The sequence below is a fragment of the Saccostrea cucullata genome, unplaced genomic scaffold, assembly GCF_032062105.1.
Source record: "Saccostrea cucullata isolate Sc308-1 unplaced genomic scaffold, CSIRO_AGI_Scuc_v1 ctg26, whole genome shotgun sequence".
Classification (NCBI taxonomy): domain Eukaryota; kingdom Metazoa; phylum Mollusca; class Bivalvia; order Ostreida; family Ostreidae; genus Saccostrea; species Saccostrea cuccullata.
Window position 1 is genome coordinate 358,483 of NW_026935606.1, and position 17,419 is coordinate 375,901.

General features: G+C 31.0%; 1 protein-coding gene and 1 long non-coding RNA gene across 2 annotated transcripts in view; both read left to right on the forward strand.

Annotated features, from left to right (window-relative positions):
• The window catches only part of LOC134243413 (uncharacterized), a 39,529-nt gene extending 36,057 nt beyond the window's left edge, over window positions 1-3,472 (forward strand). Inside the window, exons 3-4 of the long non-coding RNA XR_009987025.1 lie at window positions 366-437; window positions 2,437-3,472. This is a non-coding gene — a long non-coding RNA (uncharacterized LOC134243413). The remainder of the gene's footprint in view (window positions 1-365; window positions 438-2,436) is intronic.
• Window positions 3,473-15,398: 11,926 nt separating this feature from the next.
• LOC134243399 (uncharacterized) lies at window positions 15,399-16,833 on the forward strand. Its single transcript, XM_062725651.1, has 5 exons — window positions 15,399-15,573; window positions 15,717-15,810; window positions 15,906-16,037; window positions 16,244-16,308; window positions 16,457-16,833. Exons 1-5 carry the CDS (start codon window positions 15,478-15,480, stop codon window positions 16,586-16,588), a joined length of 519 nt encoding a protein of 172 aa, XP_062581635.1. The 5' UTR covers window positions 15,399-15,477; the 3' UTR covers window positions 16,589-16,833.
• The last annotated feature ends 586 nt before the right edge of the window (window positions 16,834-17,419 follow it).

The following is a 17,419-nucleotide window of genomic DNA, read 5'->3' on the forward strand; positions in this document are numbered from 1 at the left end:
TGTTTGATTGTGTTCCCCAATAAAAATGCAATATGAATAGGTACAGAGTAATGTAAAAGCTAACAGCTTTGATATTTTAAGTAATTTTTTTTTATCTTGGAATCATTCAATATGTATTGATTTAAATGAACCAAGTTTCGTAACTAGCTAGGAGAAAAATACTTTTCTTTTTGTGTATGTGCGTGTGTTTCTGGTAAAGTCATTTATTTGTCTTGCTTCATTTTCTGCATCTTTACAAACTGAAAAGTTAATGGCGTGCTATGTCTCTTAAAACTCTTAAAATCTTAAATAATTAGAAAGTTTTCAATCCAAAGTAGATTTTTCAATGGACTATTTTATTATGGATAAATTTTATATTTTTGCAGGAAAGTAAAGTCCAATTTACCATGAACAGAAGAAAATTTTACCATTCTGAAAGATTACCAGACCAAAATCAGGTATATACCCTGCACAAATATGTCATTTTGTCGCTTAATCCTTGAGAAAAAGTTGAATAATTTCCAGATAATGAAAAACTTGTTAATGCTCTATGAAGTAATGAACATTTCATCATGACTCAACTATGCAAAGAATAAGATTTCAGATTACCTCCAGAAATAAGTAGATAAATTTGAAATGAATTTGATAGATAAATATAGAAAATGATATAAATTTATGTACTTATTTCTGGAGATAACTAAAAATAATTAAAATTTAGTTGTTTTTATACGCATTTGAAATTTATTTCGATTGCTTAATCACGTTTTTCTCTGAAAGTGACCCTTTGACTTTTCGGAACAAAAATGAAAGCCGGATTATTAGACAGAAAATTTCGTTAGGTTCCACAATGAAGGTGTCTCGCTCTGCAACGCGCTACTTAATATAGTTCAATATATCTCATAAAACAGGGTGAATTGCTGGGAAATTTAATTATGATTGTCAGTTTAAGCACGGAATTAGCATGGAGCTGTTTGTCTGTTTCATTACGGCACGAGGAAACACAATATCCCTATTTTATTATTCCATTCATCAAGTGAAATGGCAGGGTGAGCAGCTACAGAATCGTTCTTTATATGGAATCTCGCAGATTCCAGGCTATCAAATACGCATGTAAAATCACTTTTCGTCAGATCCTTGTCGATTTAGATTCTTTCTTAATTGATTTTTGGACATATTTTTGTTTCAGCCATTTTTTGTGCAATATATAATTGCTGAAATAGGTTTGAAGTCGAGAGAAAACTGAGTACATCATGCTTTAGCATGTTAAATTGTATGACTCTAAATAGTAAATTATATAAGGATGATATATTATAGCGTATACTTCTCCACTTAATGAGTAGCATTGATAAAAACTAAAAACTTAGTTAAAAATGCTATTCTTATCCGATTTATTACATACATGTTTATATATAAAGTACTTCAAAGTAAGGATTTAACCCGTGACCAAAAAAAAAAAAAAAAAAAAAAAAAAGAATGTTCTATTTCTAATATTCATACATCAAACCTCTAAAATAGGTAATAGTTATACCGAAACATGTTTATTTATATCTGAAATAGTAGTTGTACTTGATAAACTTCTTTTCAAAGAAGAAAGTATTTCACTTTTTATTTAAAGCCACGTGTTCCTAATTTTTTTAAGCAGACATCAACTTGTCTTTCCCTGTACCTTCAGTATTATAATTTCGACCTTAATAAAATGATGCAATGCTCCACAAATATTCATTCTCTTGAGAAATAAGGCACCGAATCTGTCCTGGGGATACTATGAATCGCAGACTTAGAACTTTATTATATGATCGTCTGCGACGGTTTAGTTTAAGATGTTTTTTTTATATATTAAAAGTGCATTGCACTTGCTTGAAGTTTCTGACTCATAATTCTGAAAATTCTCTCCTAATTAACTTGTAATCAAAACATATTATCAAGTGTATCTTTATGGGCACGAATATGCATTGTAACTTTATTTTAATTTTATGCAGAAAAAAGTATACATATAAAGTGTAAAAGAAGAAGAAACTACGAGGTTTTTTTTTCATCAAGTGATTCAGTAACTTTGCACAATATTACGAATGTAATTTAATAATGGATGAAAATACTATTAATCATGTTCCTTTTTGCTTAAGGGGCATCTTTTTTTAGGAATATAATGGGCCCTCATCCCACCTCTGATGTTTTGGAGGTCCGTGTTAGCTCTGCTCCTATTTCGTATTGTTTAATGGACTTTTGAGTTTGAAGTTTGTTCGTTATTTCCATACATTTCATAATACAGATGTTGATTTGTTCAACTCTTACTGCCCAATTGTTATCCTTAAAGATATTTATTTTTGTTGCAGAATAGTTTTTGAGACTGTTATAGTTGAAAGAAAATATTTAAGCAAAAGTTTCTAAAAGATATGATTGTTAGAAATTTTCTCTATGTTGGTCTTATGTTTTCTCGTTCTTTTTTATATTCACCAGGATGCAGGATGAGATTAAACCAAAATGTGTCTAAAATTCCTAACGTTATACTGTTAAGCCATTGGATGTATAGTGTTCAGAAGGTTTTGAAAGATGAACACATGTAAGGCTGCAAAATGTGAAGGAAACAATTCGTCTTTGAAAGGCGATTTACTTGTCATTGGCTGCGAAGAAAGTAACCAGGAAAACCATTACATAAGGAAAGAGGAAAGATGCATCATGTCTTTTTAAAAAAAAATCTTTGTGGCATTGTTGTGTGATGGCACTGGACGCTGTATTAAGTGTAGTGAATTCCTGTTGAGAAGGTGATCAGGGAATAGGAGAATTAGTATGCTTAGTATCACTCGGGAGCAGAAAAAAAAGCTTTGTGTTCAGATTGTCAATAACTGGCGATTTCCCAACGGCATCATTCCACCAGCGAAGAATCGCAAGAACGGCAAAACCTTATTACCACAGTCGCTATCTCATTTAGGGCTGAAAATACACCCCGTCACCAAAAGCCGAAACAACGACTTCCGATCATGAAAGATGTTACATTGTTAAAAATAATGTATTCTAAGATAAAACATCGATTTTTGAAAATTTACAGAGATTTTCTAGAAAACAAGGAAGGAATTATGACCTGTACTTTCAATAAAACATTGTTATGGTTTGTTGCAAAGATTTTGTATTAGTTGGAAAATAATAGAAAAGAATGCAAATTATATGAATTATGCATGAAAAAAAATCACTCTTGGGGATTATATTTATAGATGGATACTTTTCTGCAGTTTTAATATATCTGTCCAAACGTGTTCCATCGAATTAAAACATGATATATGCAATGTCTTGTAATAAAAAAAATAAGAACCATTGAAATCTTGGGAAATTCCTTTCCTTATTTCTTGTTTCACACGAAAAGCCAAAACATGTTGTATTTCCTGCAATATCAGTTATTGGTACATGTATATTTTTCAATATAAATTATGTATGTATAAACTCCAAACAAAACACCAATTAACAACATAAAATATATTGTATTTCTATGCTTTTTAAAGTTTTGTCTTGTGATCAGATATCATGAAACTTTATCATCTTCAAAGAAACAGAAAGGAATACTTTATATATTGAATTACGAGAAGATACTCCAAATGCAGTTTCGGATAAACAGTCATTTTGAATTCTACCATGTCTGTAGAATCCATGTGAAAATACCAAGTACGAAATCCAGATGCATAATTTAGCCTTTGAATTGAAAGTAGTAATAATTATCATTAGTGTCAAAAAAATATAGATATTTGAATCCCAATACCAAGGAAATCTTTAAAGAAAAGTGATAAGAAAGAAAGCCTTTAAGTATATGTTTAGCAAACATGCATACTTCTGTTGAAAACCGCTAGTATTACATTCTACGCTCCTTTCCTATTATACGTTAGATGAAAAAAAAAAACAAGGAAAAGGGATTAATATTGTCTTATAGAAGATGCTGTGTTTTACAAGCGTTGCACTCAATTTGATTCCTTTCAAAAAACATAACATTATATCTATGTTAATTATAACCTTATGTTGATTATGATAAATAAATAGCAAGAAAATATACAAATGAATAAGAATTATAATAAATATTTTCTATCGCCAAATCGATTTATCGAAATCCAACATATCTATTATTTTTGTTCTCTTTAATTTCGTCAGACGGGACCTCTTCGTACGTCATCTAGATAATCGTCCATCGAACAGACACCAGAAAATATCTGAAATTAGATCAGGACGGACTGTCAATAAAAATGCATTGAAAAATATTCCTAAGATCTGACATAATCCGATTTTAATTGGAAAAAATAATAGAGGCAACGAAAATTTCCAAAGTCTGTTCTAAAAAAGACACTGATATCGCGTTCCTTGTCGCTTGTTCTCCTCGTCTTTACGAACTTTACCAAGATAAACCAAGATGCATGGGGATAGTAATATAAGATAGGAGACAGGACATTTTGATTTGCTATAAGATACTTTGATGGAGCATTGTTTTGTTTTATAGAGTGTTTGGTGTTTCCGTCGATATTTTCCTTGAGGTTTGAAGATGTTACAAGACAGATGGGAAGACGAAGAGTCCCCCAGCACCGACTGTTTGTCAGAAATGTCTCTTCCTATTTCCACTCTGTCAAGACAAATCTAGAGATTGTTGACATAACTGATATGCACATCTGCAACGATGATTTCATCCTCATCATGTATTGCTGAGAAATTTTTTTTTTCATGTTCTTTTAAAAATCAAGTTAACAAAGGATCTGGTCTATTATATGGTTCACACAGATGAAATATTAAAGAAAAAATTTAAGGAAAGTATTACCTCATCATCAAAGTATGTTATTGTGTAATTTACATACTTGCATGCATTTACATATTCGTGATTTTGAACACAGGAAATAGTTATTTTTCTTTAATAAAGAAGACACATGCATGTACATTTTGTGTGTAAATAAACAAAAACTCGATCGATCTGTACATTTTAAACTGAAATCAGAGACGCTCAAACATGTTACTTAAGTCTCTGGTTAATTTATATGAATATCTACCCATGTAAATACGTGTAGAGGATCTAACTACTATAAAACATAATTCTTTGAAATTTTTGCAATTCACGAATAAACATTTTACTTCAAAATCCCTTGTTGATCCTCGTGGATTAAATGTAATCTAGTCTAACATAACCAGGCAATCGCCATTTATCTTCAAAAATTGTTGTGTCAAGACACATTGCTTTCTGCTTACATCAAAATAAAATAACTATCCGGAATCTTTGCGTCCGTTTGAAAATGAGTCGATTTATGGCAATACTTTTCAATTATATCTGACTTGCGAGATATTTCTCAATTGGTTTATAGAATGTCAAAAGCCATTTTCAAGTTCCTGGCGCGAGAGTATTTCGTTAAGATAGATTTGGCGTATTTGATCATTAAGAAACCCACGGGGGCAAAATGCTTAGCGCCTAATATGGCTAATCCACGCGGGAAAAACGTGCTAATGTTTTGAACGGCCAATTTCTCGGTAAAATCATTTCCAGACATGCTATGCTATTCATTTCTTCAATTATATCGATTATGGCAAAATGACCAAAGTGGGAACTTCGTTACTTGGCGGGAGTTCTTAATACTAAGACATTTCTACAGCAAATATCCCAATCATCGAACTCATTTACTTTAAATGCATCGAAGTCTTTCCTATAAAATCACAGTTGGCTCAAATGGGTCAGAAAAAAGAAGACTTCAAACAGTTAAACAATAACTATTATTCACAACATGTAATCCTTCAATCGTTCATTACTACAAATAATCAGACATCAAAGAATTTCTCAAGGTCGACCATGCAGTTTTTATAAAGAAATCAATTAATTATTAATCGCATGAAAAGGATATATCAGTAAAATCTTAGAAATGTTTTCCTAATTTACTCTGAAGTTAAGTTATAATTTATTACCTTTTTTCGTCAGATTGGATGTCTAACAAACGCATTAAGGTATATTGTTCATCTTACTGATCTACGGTACAATGAAGTTGACCTTTTTGCACTTAAATTCTAACTCCTTGGTTAATTACTTTAACCTTTATCACATTTATACAGATGTAACCATGGCAATAAATTACGTAAAATATTTTGAACAATATTTATCATTGAACTAATCTTGCAAATCAATGCGCGTAAATTATTGTGTCACCTTTTTGCACTAAAACGTAACATATTTGGGGCATTGGAAAACTAAAAAAGGCAATAAAACATTTTCCTAAATCAAGCTTTTTACGATTTAAGTGCTAATCAGTCACAAGTATCGAGTAATTTAAAATAATAAAAGAAAAAGTTGGGGTCAGTGATGTTAATTTTGAAATATTGATCAAAATATGTGATTTTCAGGCGAAAAATGGTGTAAATTTTATCTTGACTTATTTGACATATCTTCATTTTTTGGACAAATTTGAATGGATTTGTAAAAGTTGTTCTAAAGTTGTTCTAAAAATTTAAATTAAGACCTATATTAGATATTCCTAGAAATATCAAAATGGAAACTATTCTCCGAGTAAAAGCATGTAAGGCAAAAGTTCGAAGATACTGAATTTAATAAATGTGCAGATTTGCAGAATTATCTGCTAAATATCCTTCCACCACAAGAAATAGTCCCTCATAAATCTTGCTTCTTTGTAGCTTTTTGAGCAGTTTTTTCGTTGAATGTTGAATCATTAACATTGTTGTCATTAAATATGTTATAAAAATTGAGTTTCAATAAATAGTTTTGAAGTAAAAGGTTCTGCGTGAACTTTTCTAAAAAGCTGACGAGTGACATATCGTAAGGCGATGGTCCAAAATAAGTCGACAATTAAAACAAAAAAAATATCTGAGCTTGGTCTTCAATTGTACGCCATTTGTTCAGGAGTTATCATGATCATTGCCTACCCTTGTATGGATCTGTAAAATCAGCTAAAATAAAATGAATAATTTAGCATTATTCAATTAATATTACCGGTATTTGTCTGTGTGATATGATTACCACTAGGTACTACTTTAAGTTACTGAAGGGGTTGACTGTTGACCTGAGAAAGTCAGAAACAAAGAATGTTCCTTTTTAACAACCGAGTCACTTTTTTGACATATCTGTGATATTATTTTAACTGCGACTCTAGTTCATCAAAATTACACTCTAAGAAGTTGTCAATATTTAGCTAATAGCAAAAAACGATACAAATGTAATTTGAGAAAACTGCTGAGGACAAAGAAGACAATGTAGCGATAAATGAAATTTCCTTAAAACAAACCTGGTCATCATTAAATTGCAGTTAACCTGACAAGTAATTGGACAATACTTTCAAATGCAGAAACGCACCTAGACACCTTTTAAAAAGTGCGTTTCTGACGCGCCATTTTCATCACTCTATAACTCTTTCACACGATAGTTTTAGTAATAAAAGTGCGACCTTTATTTTAAATTTGACGAAGAATTTTATTATTAAGGCTCTCTATTATTTCAATTGAATCAGATATATCCCACCTTGGAGGCAGAAAGTCATCTTTCGGAAGTTAACGTTTTCGTATCATATTTTATATTCATTCTTTCATGCCTAAAAGAAAACAAAGAAATTTTTAGATACACATCACGTATTGAATTATTGCAGGCGGTTTCCAACATTTCTGGTACTAAAACTTGAGAGTATGGGTACAAAGTTCTGATCTTTAAGAGTTACAGAGGGCGGATTTTAATTCTGTGCATTCCAGTAACCTGTAATTATAAATAAAAAAGACCGTTAAAATGTTTTGTGTGAATATCATAGTGACACACAGAAATATGATTTATTATTAACAGTAAATGTGTCACGATTTTGGAGAAACCCTATGACACATTCGGTGTTTTAACTATTAATTTATTACCAGTATATTGATATTGTAAGTAAGTAAAATAAATTTCCATTTGTGACTACAAATCTGGCAAATATTGCAGCTTATATAACATGACCTCTTTGTCGTAGAAATAATTAGGAAACTAAAAGTAAAAGTTAAAAAATGCAATGTCACCTAGAAGTTTGGTGCACTTACATATATGGTAGTTCAACATTTATGTAGGACATGCACGTACACTTGCTTAATTCCTTACATTGGTAAAATTATGCAAACATTGCAAGAACAATAAGATCCGTGAGTCAATTGTTATAAAGTCATTCAGATAACTTATATACAAAGTGTACTGATGTTTCTTACTGTTGCAATTCCTAAATAATTTTTAGCCATTAAATCTGTGCATGTGTATGTCTACATATTAATTATATACTTATGGGGTTGTTTCTAAATCATTTCTTTGAAAGGCATATATATATATGGAGATACCAAACAGTAATCAAGCTGAATAGCCAATTGAAACAATACAAATCAGGAGCAGAGCAAACACGAACCTCAAAAAACATCAGGTTGTATTAATTGCAACGGAGGAGTTAACACATCCCTTGTTGGCTGGTCAAATCCGCCGTAAACTCCTTGTCATGATCAGAAAAACAGAAAAATCTATAGACAATTTAGTCCGCAAATAATGTCCTTACAATCAAAAGAGACCTTTTATATTCCAGTTTCATCAACTTTTTTGTCATTAGATTGCCTCTTTAAAAAAAATCGTTTGTAGAACATACTCTTGCGTATCGACTCCACTGGGAGACGTAAACCCCATAAGTGGGTTTTTAAGACATGGTGATACATACATGTAAGTTGGAGAAGTTGATGATAAGCGAAGACACAACGTTTATGTTGGTGTTAGGTTACAATAAAAACCACTTACGTCTTCCCTTGTAAAATATACAAAGGCTAAATTCTATTTTGTATTGTTAATTCATCGTCGAGATATCTAAATATTGATTCGAAGGTCACTCCAAGCGTATACTTCTTCTCATGTAGAAGTTTTTGAATAAAATGTTTCATTTGAATCCAAATCTGTACTTTTAAAATTCTGCTGATCTTTCAAGAATGAAAAAAATAAAAAAAATAAAGAACATTTTAATTATTGAGTATTTATAATATAGGTCTCTCAGAGAACATTAATTGTAATTGTTGTTGCAATATTTGTTCCTTTTGGTTTGCCTTAAAAAATATCTCACAAAAAAGTTACTTGAAAAAGTCCAAAAACATATATACAGGCATATGATGTTTGTACAATTTCAACAAAATACTACAAAACAACTATTCATCGCAACATTTATTCCTCAGTTTCAAATCCTTCAATAGGCCTATTTTTGCAACTTTTCGCTTGTAAAAGAATTTGGCTAAACTGTTGAATATGTTTGGTACACGAAAAAAAGTTGGTTACTAGTATTTTTGGATAAATGATGGAAAGATGCACTTTTTGGAAATTTATGTGATTTCTCTATGCGTTATTTTTAAAAAACAATCCAATCATTAACACAATCAAAGGAAATCAGAATGGTCCTTTAATGAATAAATAAGTGGCAAAAAGAAGTATGTATCTAAACAACGATACAATATAAAGCAAACCATAAAAACTTCTAAATAAAAAGTGTTGTATTTAATGACTTGATAATCAACAAAATGAAAGAAAAACAATAGTAAAATGATGAAAAACAAAATAGTTTGACAGAATTTTAAGAAAACCCTACTTTTCTAAGTCATTAAACGTGTCAAGATGGGCCGGGTATATTCCCGCTCTAAAAAGCGCCAAATTGCAAATTGGAAAACAAAACAGCTACTCACTATCGTAATCATAGATCAAAATCTTAAAATAAATTTCATATGACCCTGTTCGACAAGTACAAGTTACTTTTTTCCCAAGTAATTCGAAAATTCTTTAATGTAATGTAATTGGTTTGTCTGTTTGTTTCTTTATCCTTTTGTATACAAAAAAGGTTTTTGAAGCATATTCAAGGTTAACTATAAGATCTGTTTATTGAAATGTATTCATTTTAGATATTTTACAAGAAAAAGACGTTAACTAATGGTAATCTAACAACAAACATAATTTATTTTCCTTACTTATGCAGCAATACACATGTACCTTTATCACCTACACACAAGGTTAATATCTCTCAGTTTATTCGATACAGGAGAGCATGTTCTATGATGTTTGAATAATTCTAAAACGAGATAAGTTATTGTCAAACAAGTTGAATAAACAAAGAATATCAGCAGTCCGGATTTAAGTCGTCATTTCGTAAGTTCTATAGTCGATACAATGCAAAATAATCAATCATCCAGTGAAAAGCTGACTGGCTTTTTAAATTTTAATTGTATGGCTATTATTTACACAAGTCGACGGATTTTTCGGGTAATTCCCGATCAAGCCCTGACCAGCAGGTGTGACAGGTCAGCAGGGGATGCTCACTCCTCTGTTGCTGATATACCTGATATACCTCTGATGTTTTAGAGGTCCGTATCTGCTCCTGATTTGTATTTTTTGTAATGGACTTTTTAGCTAAAATACTGCCCGTTATCTTCATATATTTCACTGAGAAGAAAGGAAATCTACAACACGAAATTAAAAGAGCAAGAGTATAATGAGAAAGGCAGTATTGAAAAATTAATCTTAAGAATTATAAATCGATGCACTAAATGATGCAGACAAAGTACTTTCACTCAAACAATCAAGTAAATCAAATGGGAGGAAATTTCAGCCATTGATCAAAATTTATTGCTTTGTTCGGAAGCCATTTTGATTTATGGTTACTTTGATACCGCGAAGCAAGTTTTCGCAGAAAAGAGGCTTGGATTATAGGAAACGGAAGTGGACAGACAAGCACAGGGGGATTATCATTCGGCCCTTTACGAGTAACAAGGGACTTAAATAAATTGCTCGGACTAGGCCTAGGGTTTATTGGATCCTGCACTTCAGTGCTATGGTTGTAGCATTTATTGAACCGGAGAAGCCGCTTGATAAATGGCGGTACGATAGGAGGATTATAACGTCAAAGTGAAATGAATATGGATGACGTGCTGCCTTACATTTTGATGACTCTATAATTATGAAAGTCACAGATGACCATGGGCCTACTTTTTGAACACTTAAAAAAATTCTGCACTATTGTGGCACTCTCTCTATCTCGCAGAACAAAAGACTTTATTAATATTCTTTATGCATGTAATTGGCATTTTCTGAATACTTCGGATCTTCTGGCAAAAGAATAAATGATTAGTATCAGTGCAAAAAATGATAGACTGAAAATGGCACAGTAACATTTTCTTAGATGTCCGGAATTCTTTTGTCGTCAATTCGAGACGCTTTATTTGAAGGTATAACAAAAATGATCTAAAAAATACATATATCTACATCAACTTATAGACAAGAATGTTGATCATAGATTTGCATTTAATTATCAATTATAAATATATATATCAGTTGATTGCCTCTACAAAGACTGACATCTCTGAAAGCATACATTATTCATGAAATTAGTACATTGTAACATAATACATTCGTGTATATGGTAAATATGGCAAGCCAAATCACAAAAATGAGCTAAATTATTCACAGTGATAAAAGGTTTATTAAACTATAGTTTACAGACTGTAAACTATAGTTGTTAATCTATATTTTACATCCGTAAACCATAGTTAACCCGATAATCTATCACAACCGTAAACTATACTTAACATATCATTTGCGATTGCAAAACATAGATTATCTGATAAATACAGTTTCACAATTTGTAAACTGTGGTTTACAACTTTTAACTATAGTTAACGATCTGATAAATATATTGTAAACTATATTATGAAATTAGTTTACATATAGTTAACAACCATAAAACGAATCGTTAACTATAGTTTACGGTTTGTAAACTATATATCATAAACCTATTATCAAAGTGAAACTAGGTTTAAAACATAGGTAAACATATCATTATTTAGTTAAAAACGATTGATATAATTAAGAAAAAAGATAAGAAAACTGCAAGAATAAACCATCATATCTGCAATATTTCCTCAGACCAACTTTCATCTTATTATATGCTGCGCTAATTTTATCATTTTGATATAGGGTATGATTTTTTATATAAAGTCTACTTTAACAATTTTATTATTTTTAATCACGAGGTATTGAACTATAAACATTGTAATATTTCACTACAACATGATGTTGCCAAACTTTTTGTATTTTGTACCTTGATTTTGAATCTTACTGCGCTCGAGAATGCAGCAAAATTGTTTAATTATTATCAAATAACTTTATCTCAGTCTTTACTACAAAATAAACAAGAGGAAATGTTTAATACTTTTTTTTTAAAGGTAGTTGAAATCATTTTGTATACATCGATGAATCAAATGCATGCATGCATGTTGGACATTTTAAGTCCATTTAGAAAAACGTTCTCATCTCTAAGCATTTAAAAACAAACAAACAAACAAACAAACATTAAATAAACAAACAAGGATAATTTGAAGTCAAGAAAATATGTATTGAAAATATCGATAAAAGAAAAAAAAATCAACAATAAACGGAAAACTTGAATAAGATTTTGAGTGATGGTTTATTAAAAAAAGATGTCAGCTCTATCTAGCAGTAAAAGAGCGATAACTCCATTTTAGCACTTCGCCGAAATGAAGTCAAAAATGGAAAACGTTTTGCAGATATCATATCCCGAATCAGAACAGGACACCACGATCGACCAGCAAGAAGTTGATTTTCGATATTATACGAAAAAGGGCCCGGGTGTGTTTTATAATGTTTGTTACATATTACATACTTAGGTAAGATACAGTACAAATCTACTTTGTAAAATCTTTGAATTTTGATTAGGGCTACGTACGTATGGGGATCTGCTACCAGATGTGAATTTTAATTAAAGCCAATCCAATGCAAAGTCAAGAGATGAAAAATATCGGAACCCAAATGAATACCTTGTCTCGTGGTGAAAAAATCTATTACTTAAGAAAGACCCATCACCAAATGTTTAGGCTAAGGGCAAAGTTCATCAGAAGTAGGTTAAATTCCAAGGTCAAGGGCAAAGGGTGAAAATTATTAATACCCATCTTCGCTAGCCAACGGTTTCTGAATAGCGTATCAGAAACCCGTGGCTAGCGAAGATGATTAATAACCAACGGAAGGTCTTGTTGCAAGGAATGCACCCGTGAAATTTAAAAGCTTATAAAATTAACCATTCCAAAGTACATGTAATGTTCAATGTTATTTTTTTTTTCAAAAGTACTCAGGCACTCAATTTTCAAAAGTTGTGGTCAAAGTTAAAGTTTGATAAAAATTTTGAAAAAAAAATACGTCTGTTAGGCTTTGGGATACATGTGCCTATCTCTTTATCAACAACTCTTCTTATAAAACTGAATGAAATCAATGAGCCTTTCATTGTTAAGTGAGAATTATTATTAGAAAAGTGCCATGGCGCACCTCCTTATTTCTCTTTTTGATCGGACAAATATTCCGGGTTTCCCAGAGCAAATCGTATTTCTTAGGAATTATATTTATTGAAGGGTACTCAACTCTGCCTCCTATACCACTGAGTAAAATTTATCGGTAATGATGTACACAGATTATCTATTACATAATGACATTGTGACCTCCTAGATATAGTTTAGTTTTCGACCTAACATATATTTTGGGTCTCCCAGAGCGAAACATGGAATATCATACTACCCGTCGAGGCCTCATCTACAGAGGTTTGTGAGCAAACGAACTCTGGCGGAAGTTTGCATGGAATATTTGTCTATTTGTAGCAGTTAAGTAAAAAAAAAGTTTTATAGAAGTGTAAATAATTATATAAAATTGAGTACTGAAAGTAGTTGGAACCTCCACTTCTAGAAATAGGGTTTTCGAGTTCGAAGAATTTTAGCCACCCCTTTCAAAAACGAAGCTTAGTGCCTGAAGCACCCTTATAATCAGAGTGTTCAAAATTGTTTATTCGAAGGCCATGTAATTTTGAAGGTTAGATAAATATGAAAAATTACAAAAGTACAATATAAAAAAAAAACATTATTTCGTAATAATCACAAGTACGATGTATGACAGGCTTGGGGCGAATTACATTGTAAAGAATGCATTACATTACCATTTCTTCAACAATTTGGGCATTAAATTACGATTACCATTACACTATTTTCTTAAAGTAATGCATTATATTACCATTACTTTAGTAAAGTAATGCATTACCATTATCATTAATTTTGGGGTTCTTTAAACTTAGAAATTTAAACCAAACTTTTCGGGGTTTTTTTCAAAGGTATGTATATCCACCCCCTTCGAAATTCAAAACTAAACATGATAAATAATAATTCAAATTTGATTTCAAGTTTTTGTATATATTACGTTGTCAATAACTTACATTCACAGAAAGTTCAAACTTTTAAATTGTCAGTTATACAACAGTTGTACAATATCCCCTTTTTGTTTAACTATTGATGTGATGAATCAATTTATGTTTTGGGGCACTTTAACCCCTAGCTGCCTAAATATCTAATAATAAAACATATATGCTATTTTGATTAGTACCTTATGAATAAAAATGAATTGACAAACTTTTTGAAAAAGTACACAGGATGTACATTTTGATATGCTATCATATAATTGATGTCTTCTATTTTCTTTGGTACAATGAAATTTTCCAGTACAAGCTAGACCAGCTTAATTATTAATGTTTTAGAAACACATTCAGGAGAAAGGGGGACTGGTAATTTGGTGCATTTCTCCAAACAATGCATTGTTTTAATTGTTACATAACCCAGAGGCGTAGTGTGTTTTGATGACACTCTAGTTATTCAAAAGGTGGCAATTATCTGTATACTGTACAATATTTATTGTAATATGTGATTTTTTTTAAAAATAGTTCTTTTAAAACTTTTTATATAATTCTTTGAAAACAATTCTTATCTGAAATAAGTTTGAAAAATAAAATGTAAGGAAAGTGTAGCAGTGTACAGACTTTTAACAGAATAAAAAGATACAGAAATTTTATTTAAATAGGTTAACTTTTAATTTGATTTTATCATCTGCAAAAAAAATTATAAAAAAAAATAAATGATAAAAAAAATAATAACTTAAGCAATAATTTCCCTTATCCATGTCCATATTAATTTCTTAAAATAGGTACATACAAAATAATGCCTTGTAATACTATGTAATGCCAGCATTACACTGGATTTTATGAAGTAATGCATTACCATTACCATTACATGTAATTCAAATTTTTGGGCATTACACATTACTAGCATTACCTTGAGTTCATGTAATGCATTGCAATGCATTACCATTACAATTAGCATTACCCCAAGCCTGATTTTTTTTTTTTTGTATGACAACTGGGCCAAAAAATTAACAGTTGCAGGACATTTTTGTTTTCTTTTTGTTGCTTTGTTTAGTTGTTCTTTATCAAAGAAAATTGACGGTACATGATCAATAAATAAAAAATACCCGCTCTAAAAAATAACGATCGGATTAGAGCGAGTCATCAATATGATGACGTCATAATAAGACACGTCATAATGTATTCAACGTCACAAAGGTTGCAAACCATTTCTGTCGGTAAGAAAACACTTGGAGTAATCTCTGCGACTGTAAATCAGCTATTATCTTAAAGTATGGAGATCTTGGGAGACACAACGATTGAACAGTGTCTGAAATCAAGTTTGTTAGATTATTTGACGAAAACAAAGACTGGAGCAATGACCGCAGTGGTAAGTTTCAACAAGAACTTATTATTTTTTGATAATTTTCTTGTTTTTTTTTTAGGATATTAATAAAGTTCTATATTATTTTACATTAATCAGTGGCTATGAAATGTCGAATCTATAATTACTCCCTTTCATTTACTTTCTAGAAACGAAACATTTTACAAACGGCAATATTTCTCTTTGGAAAAGAAACCACAGATAGATATGGATTTGTGTATTCCGAAAAGAAAGACGTTGCTGGTAAGACCAAATTCAAGTTTTTTTTTTCGATTTTCAAAAAGTTCTAAGGAAATTACAAACCCGTTGTATATACAGGTATCTGTTTTTATTACCAGTACAACAGAAGAGATTTCTCATCTTCTCCTACTTGTTCCTCGATGCCCTAAAGAAAAAGTCTATTTCGGACAAAGCTATTGCCATACACAACGGACTGTGGTCCCAACATTTACACCACCTGGCCAACTGTGGTAAGCTTAATTCATTGTGTTCATTCATTAATTCATTGTGTTGGTCATACCAGGTACTAACAACCAAATATTTTTTTACGTTGATACAGTATTTCATAAAGAATTTTTTTCTCCGTTAAACGTATTAATTGATACCGGTATCTTCCAATTCCGTTCAGAATAATCAGGTATATTTTTCATCAAAACTAATCAGATTTTTTCTTCAGGAAATGAGAAAGCAGCGAAACGCTATATAAGAATTTTGGAGGACAGGGAAGAAACTGTTTTCAATGTAAGTACCATCTCTGGAACACTTTCAATTTAGCGTAGGGCTCAGTGCATCTTAAACTTAATACTTGTTTCTTAATTGTTGATCCTAAATCCTTTACAATATCCCTCAGTTTACAGTTATTTATAACAAATTAATTTTATTATTACAGATTAAAAGACTGCAACAACAGCTTAAATCCGTAGACCCTGAGACGGGGATGGAAGAGGAGATACTTAAGTTCCGCTGTAGGAAATCGAACATGTTTGAGAGAATCGGGATGGCGCTGAGAAAACTGTTTTAAAATTTGAATGACTTTCAGGATTATCAATTGACGTTATAGCCTAATACATGTACCTCACCACCACCGCCATCATCTTCATTACCTCATCATTACCATAATCATCATTTCTTGTTGTTTCACACTGGTTTCATCGAAGAATCATTAATGTTCATTAAAATGCATCTCATGATCTGCTTTTAAGTTTTAACCATTCTTTCTTAAATTTGTAATTAAAATTAAAAGACATTATATATTTTTTAAAACTATCTACCACTGAAATTTCGGATCATTGTTAAGAATAAAACTCATTTATCACTTTTTACATGTATCCCTTGTTGTTTTCATTCCTACATGTGGTGAATAAACTTTTGTAATAACAGAAGGTATATATACTCTCAGTAATTCCTAAAGCTTTGTGCCAGTTATGGTATAAATTGCTCGGGGTCTGATGCTTAAAACCCTACACTCCTCCAGTATTTTTGAAAAGGTTCAAAATTATAGCCTGACACACAAGTTGAAAATATAAGATAATTAATTTTGTATAATTGATTACACGTAACGATATTGGTTATGCATTCAAAATGCTACCCCTCCTGCAGTTTTGGTATGATTTCCAAAATTACAACGATGGCACACAAGGTTTTTGCGTTTAAAGTGTCTGTATTTTTTTAAATTATGAAACTGCTTCATTTTGGCACACAAGCGCAATCGCAAAATATAAGATAACTCTTTAATTTTGTATAAAAAAAATTGATTACACGTAACAAAAAATATTGGTTATGCATTTTTTCAAAATGCATTACTGAGTTTCCATCTTAAATCTTTTATGCTTGAATACAGTCTTCAGAGTAT